The sequence below is a fragment of the Carlito syrichta genome, unplaced genomic scaffold (assembly GCF_000164805.1).
Source record: "Carlito syrichta isolate Samal-C Ts95f unplaced genomic scaffold, Tarsius_syrichta-2.0.1 Scaffold130492, whole genome shotgun sequence".
Taxonomy (NCBI): Eukaryota; Metazoa; Chordata; class Mammalia; order Primates; family Tarsiidae; genus Carlito; species Carlito syrichta.
Window position 1 is genome coordinate 185,960 of NW_007074588.1, and position 5,901 is coordinate 191,860.

At 58.5% G+C, this 5,901-nt stretch overlaps 1 protein-coding gene across 1 annotated transcript in view; it reads right to left on the minus strand.

Annotated features, from left to right (window-relative positions):
* The window catches only part of PTGIR (prostaglandin I2 (prostacyclin) receptor (IP)), an 8,144-nt gene extending 2,521 nt beyond the window's left edge, over positions 1 to 5,623 (minus strand). Inside the window, exons 1-2 of the mRNA XM_008049075.2 lie at positions 5,504 to 5,623; positions 2,433 to 2,660 (exon numbers count right to left, since the gene is read on the minus strand). Of these exons, the coding sequence (XP_008047266.2) occupies positions 2,433 to 2,660; positions 5,504 to 5,623 (348 nt within the window). The remainder of the gene's footprint in view (positions 1 to 2,432; positions 2,661 to 5,503) is intronic.
* Between the last annotated feature and the right edge of the window lie 278 nt (positions 5,624 to 5,901).

The window sequence follows — 5,901 nt, forward strand, 5'->3', positions numbered from 1 at the left end:
CCCCACCCCCTGTTTCCTTACTTCTCTGTCTGTCTCTGTCTCTCTCTCCCTCTGTCTCTTTCTCTCCCCCACCCCCTGTTGCTCTGTCTGTCTCTCTCTCGCACACACCCCTACCCCTATTTCTCTCCTTCTCTGTCTCTGTCTGTCTCTGTCTCTCTCACTCCCTGACCCTACTTCTCTTCTCTGTCTCTGTAGGTTTCTGTCTCTCTCTCCTCTCACCCCACCCCTACTTCTCTCCTTCTCTGTCTCTGTCTGTCTCTGTTCTTCCCTCTCCAGGAATCTTGAGGGCTTTGCTTATTTGTCTGTGTCCCTGGCTTTCTCCTTGTCTCTGTCCCCTCCCTTGTCCTCTCCTCCCTTTCTCCCCGCCCGCCCCGAGTCCTCTATTCCCACCTCCGAATTTCTGCCCTCCCAGCCCCTCCTCACCGCACCTCTCCAGCCTCACTGGGTCTCTTCTGTCCCCTCGGTCGGTCCCCTCTCCTGCTGGCTGCCTGTGTCAGTCTCTTGTGTCAGCTTCTTCCCCCCTTCCCTCCCGCCCAACTCATCTTGCTCACCCCGGCTTTTTCATTTCCTCTCCGCCCCGCCCTCCCTCCCCCTGCGCTCTCCAGAGGCCCCCTGGGCTCCCTGCCGCCCTCCCTGGCACGGCCCCACCTTTCCTGCTCAGAGCATCCATCTCCGGCCTCTGCCTCCCCTCTCCGCATGTCCAGCTCAGTCCTCCACCGAGCCACCTGCCACCTTCCCTCACAAAGGTTTCGCCCCTCCTCCCTCCCCGCATCTCCCTCTCTGGCCCTGGTGGGGATCCCCGAGTCCCCATCACTCAGGTGCGGAGGGCATGGGAAGGGGGACCAGGAGCGACCTGTCCTGGAGGGGGTGGTCTTGGCCTGGGTGGCCTCTGGGATCTATTCTGGGCTCCAGGCCCCGGGCTTAGGACATTGCCCAGGGATTGAGAAATGACCAGGAAATTCCTCCCTGATGCAGTGTTTTCCAGACACTACTGAGATTTCTGGTCCCTGGACACAATTCACTCCTTCCAGAAGGCTGAGAAGGAGGTGGCTTGGCCAGGAAAAAAAAACGCTAGTCCCTTGAGCCTGTCCCTGGGCTCCCAGCTTGTCCGGCAGAGGCCTGAGAAGGGAGCACAGGGGAGCAAATGTGGTGTCCAGTCATAAGGGACCAGTATGGGGGACTTCCACGGCCTGTCATCAAAAGGGAGCGCCCAGCCGCTCTCTCACTTCTCACAGCCGCACTCCCAGGCCCCGGCCCAAGCGTTGGTGACCTTGACTTCCAGGAATAATATTTTGGTCCCAGAAAGCTGTTCTGTGCTCCAGCATTGCCACCATATCTCTCTCACCCCCTCTAGGCCACCGCCGCCACTGCCTCCGGCCAGTGTGGCCAGCCCACACGTCCCAGCTGCCAGCACAATGGTCACAGGCCCTTCTCACGAAGCCCTCGGTTTCCCAGGATGTCTCCCAGCCCAAAAGGGCCAGATGAGTCCTTGGGGACCCCCTCAGATGCCCCTTGTTTTTCAGGGAGACGGTTTATGTGAGGAGATCCCAACAGGGGTCTCACATCCATTTAACTTGGGTTTCTGTCCCAATCTGACACTTTTTTTCTTGCTGTGCGATGGTCTCAGGTGAGGACAGGGTGCCTCAATCTCCTCATCTGTACAATGGGGTCACATTGGCCTCACAGGCCTGGTGGCCAGCCTCAGCCTGTAGCACATCCCATAACAGAGAGAGCCTGGGCAGGTGTCTCAAGTCCAAGGCCAAGGTTGCTTCTGACCCAAAGACAATGTGGGCAGCTGTAGGCTTGTCTTTGCCCCCCTCCATTCCCCCACCCCAGCCCTGTAACCACAACGCCCTTGCCTCTTCCCCTCGCCTCCCTATCACCCATGCCTAGCTGGCACCCCAAGCTTCCGACAGGATGGGTGCCCCAGTTTAAGCCCTGCAAGGACTCCCTGAGGGACCACACAACCCTGCTCAGTTGGGGGGGGTGCCTGTGTGTGCCAGTCCCAGGCCTCCTAGCCACGTGGTCCTGCCTCTTGCTGTCCGTCCCCAAGCAGAGCAGAGGGAACTCAGGACGTTCTATCACATTAATGAAGGATGATGCCTGGCAGGCTTGCGTCCTGTCTTGGCATCAGGGGAGTTGCGGGGGAGCCCTGGTTCCCGGAACCTCTCTCCTTCTGGCTTCCCGTCCCCACCAGGATTGCTAACATTCAGGAAGTCCTTTCTGCTCCCACGCCCAGCGGGGCCTCAGACAAGCCCCTGCCCCTTCCAGGCCTCAGTTTCCCCACCCGTGCGGCTAGGGGCCACATGCCCTGGCGACCCTGGCCTGAGTCCTGTGCTCTTGCGTCAGGAGCAGGAAGGGTGACAGTGATTGTGACTCATGTGGGAACCAAGGGTCCCGGGAGTCTGCCAGTGTGGACACGCCTCCCTCACCTTCCAGGGACACCCGGCCCCCTGCCTGGCTGTGGCCCCAGCCAGGGCCCACAGGCCGAGCCCACAGCAGGGGCCACCAGGGGTGCCACTGCCATCCGGGTGCCTGGAGAGGAGGGTGGCTTCTGAGGGGGCGGGGGAGCTACAGAAGAAACTGCCCTGGGGGGGTGAGTCAGCAATTCTTTTTCCTCCCACGGTGAGAAACAGGACTGGGGCCTCCCTGGAGGGACCCTGGGGCAGCCGGCAGAAGAGGGAGGGCGGCCCAGAGACCCCTGAGAATGGGCACTGACTCGGGGACCCACGGAGAGCAAAGAGATAGGGACCTGGAGAGGTTGGTGTGCTGGGGACTGTGGGTGTGTAAACTTGGGATGTGAGTCTGGGGGGTGAGTGGGGCTGCCTGGCCTAAGTGAGCATTTGTATCAGCGTGTGTGTGTGTGTGTGTGTGTGTGTGTGTGTGTGTGTGTGTGTGTGTGTGTTGTGAGCCATGGGACTCTGCTCCTGGGCATGGCTGGGTTTATGGATGTATTTGCTGCTGTGTATTGTGCATGGATGTGGCCGCGTGTGTTTGTGTGTGACAGGATGTGTATCATATGAGCTCATGTGTGTCTTTGCAGACAGAGGAATGTCTGTGTTGGCACGCTGCCACTCTGTGTGGCCTTACAAGCAAGCTTTTTCTTTGTGGGTACTTAGCTGGGTCTATTTGTGTGTCTCTGTGGGTCTGTTCAGTGTGGCCTTGTGTGTTTCCTATGACTGTGACTATGTATGTCTGTATGTGGAGTGGAAAGAAAATGGGATACTTTTTTTTTTTTTTTTGAGTCGGAGTCTCTCTCTGTCGCCCAGACTGGAGTGCAGTGGCCACTCCCGGCCACCGCAGCCTCGACCTCCTGGGCTCCGGCGATCCTTCCGCCGCAGCCTTCCAAGTAGCCGGAGTTACAGGCGCGCACTACCACGTCCGGCTGATTTTTTGATTTATTGTAGAGATGAGGTCTCGCTTGCCCAGGCAGGTCTCGAACCCGCGGGCTCAGGCAATCCACTCACCTCAGCCTCCCAAAGGCGTGGGATTACAGGCTGAGCCACCGAACCCGGCTCTTTTTTTTTTTAAAGACAAGGTCTCACACTGCTGCCCAGGCTGCAGTGCAGGGGCGTGATCATAGCTCACTAACCTCCACCTCCTGAGTTCTAGGTCTTCCCACCTCAGCCTCCTGAGAAGTGGGGATTACAGGTATAATTTATTTTTATTTTTATTTATTATAGAGACAGGGTCTCGCTGTGTTGTCTGGGCTTGAACTCCTGGCCTCAAGCCATCCTTCTGTCTCGGTCTCCCAAAGCATTGGGATTACAGGCGTGAGCCACCCCGCCTGGCAGAGAATGGGTTTTGAAACACCACTCCACCACTTCCCAATCATTCACCCTGTGACCCTGGGAAAATGACTTCCCCCTTCATCAAATGGCGGCCATGACCTTGTTGGGGTGTTGGATGAAGATAAGGGACAGTTCACCCTGCCTGCCTCTCGAGAAGCTCTCCAATAGCTGCTGGTGCAATTATTCATTCAACAAACCACAACCCACGGTTTACTGTCTGTCAAGAACTGGGGATACAGAGGGGCTCAGAGGGCACCACCCACGAAGGACTGTTCGCAGACAGCTACATCCACCTGGTGTGTGGAGTCTGGCCGGGCGGGCACCAGGCTGAGTCACCCCACACCCAGCCGGGACTCCCATTGGGTGGGCAACCTGGAGAGGGGAGTGCCAGGCAGGCCAGGAAATGGGCATGATGGGCCTGGGCCTGCATCCGGATGGACGTACCACAGACCTAAGATCCTGACTTGCCCTGGGCGCGACCCTCTCCAGACTCCCTGGCTTCCGTGGCCGCGGGAGGAAGCTGGCCCGTCTCATGCTTCACACACACATGCCACCAGCTGCTCGCGCCTGACGGGCTGCCATCCGCCTGTGCCCTGTCACTGCTGCCAGGAGCTTCTGTGCATCCATCCAGACCTGTCCTACCTTGGCGGGTCTCAGCACCTGTAACCAAGGCTGTTTTCCCCTGCCCGCTGCCCTCCACCCAACATGAGCCCTAGCCTGCTACCTGCTGCTGCATCTCCCCCTGCCCCAGGGGCCACACCCAGTCTCCTGCCTGCCCTGCCCTGGCCTGGACTGTGTCCGCGCCTGGGGACACCCTCACCCCCAGCCTCCAAGCTCCCCATGGCCACCTCCTGAGCCTTCCCTGAGTGGTCATCCACTGGGTCCACCCACTCCCACCTCAAGCGCCAACTGGTCGCGTGATGTTACCTCTTCACCCGTCTTCCTTGTCTGTCAAGTGGGAATCAACAGAGACACGTTAGGGGCTATTATGAGCATTGGGTGAGACTGGGCTTGGGAAAGGCTCCCACAGTAAGTGGTGGCCAGGATTACGGCTCCTTCTGGCTCTGGGCTTCCCCTTCCCCAGGTCCCCTGAGGCTCACCAGGTGCCTTTCTGAGCACCTGGGTTATAGGGACTACAGGCATGCATGCACCACCACACCTGGCTAATTTATTTTTATTTTTTGTAGAGACAGAGTCTCACTATGTTGCCCAGGCCGGTCTCAAACTCCTGGCCTCAAGCAATCCTCGGTTTGGTGCAGGGTGCCTGGTTGTGGGTGCAGGGGGAAGACAGCTTAGGGTGGAGCAGCTGGGAGCAAGCACTCACCCCTGCCACCACCTCTCCACCTCTTGGCCTGGCTCTAACCGGAGCCTGGGCCATTCACCAGAGCTGACCTCACCGCTGGGGGTGACAGGAAACAGCAACTGTGACCAGAAGCTGGTGGTGCACAGAGTTGTAAGCCTAACAAGATTATTTGGGTCTGTGCTCTCGGAGGCTGGTCACCTGGTGACCCGCCCTGTCTCTCTGTCCTGTCCTTTCTGGCTTTTTTTTCTCTGCCTCAGTTCCCCAGCCTCCCTCCGTCTCTTCCTGGTCCATTCCAGACTTGCTTACTTCTCCGCAGTTCCCATCCCCCAAGACTAGCAAGATAGAGGAAGGGTTTGCTCTGAGATTCAGGGCTGGAAGGGTCTGAATCCCAGACTCAAGAACTCCTTACACTCCTGAGGTGCCAGGCTCCAGAATCCAAGGCGGACAAGAGGACAGCATCCCAAATCCTGGCCCCGCAGGGTTGAAAGACGCTGGAACGCCAGTCTTCAGGGGTCCCAGCATCCCGCATCTTTTAGCATCTCAGGTTCCAAGCTGCAGGGGTGCTGGGGTCTGACTTCCAGAATTCTTCCAGCTCCTTCCTCACTCCTCCTCCACACCCCGGCTCATCTTTGGCACTCTCCCTGTCCCCTGTCTCCCCCAGGGCTCCCACAGACATGATGCAACCAGGCCAGAGGCAGCTGAGAGGTGGGAAGCAGGAGGGAGATGCAATTACAGCCGCTCCTGCCTCAATCCTGCAGGAAGTCAGAGTCAGGGCCCAGGGGACCCTAATCCAATGTGAGTAATGGA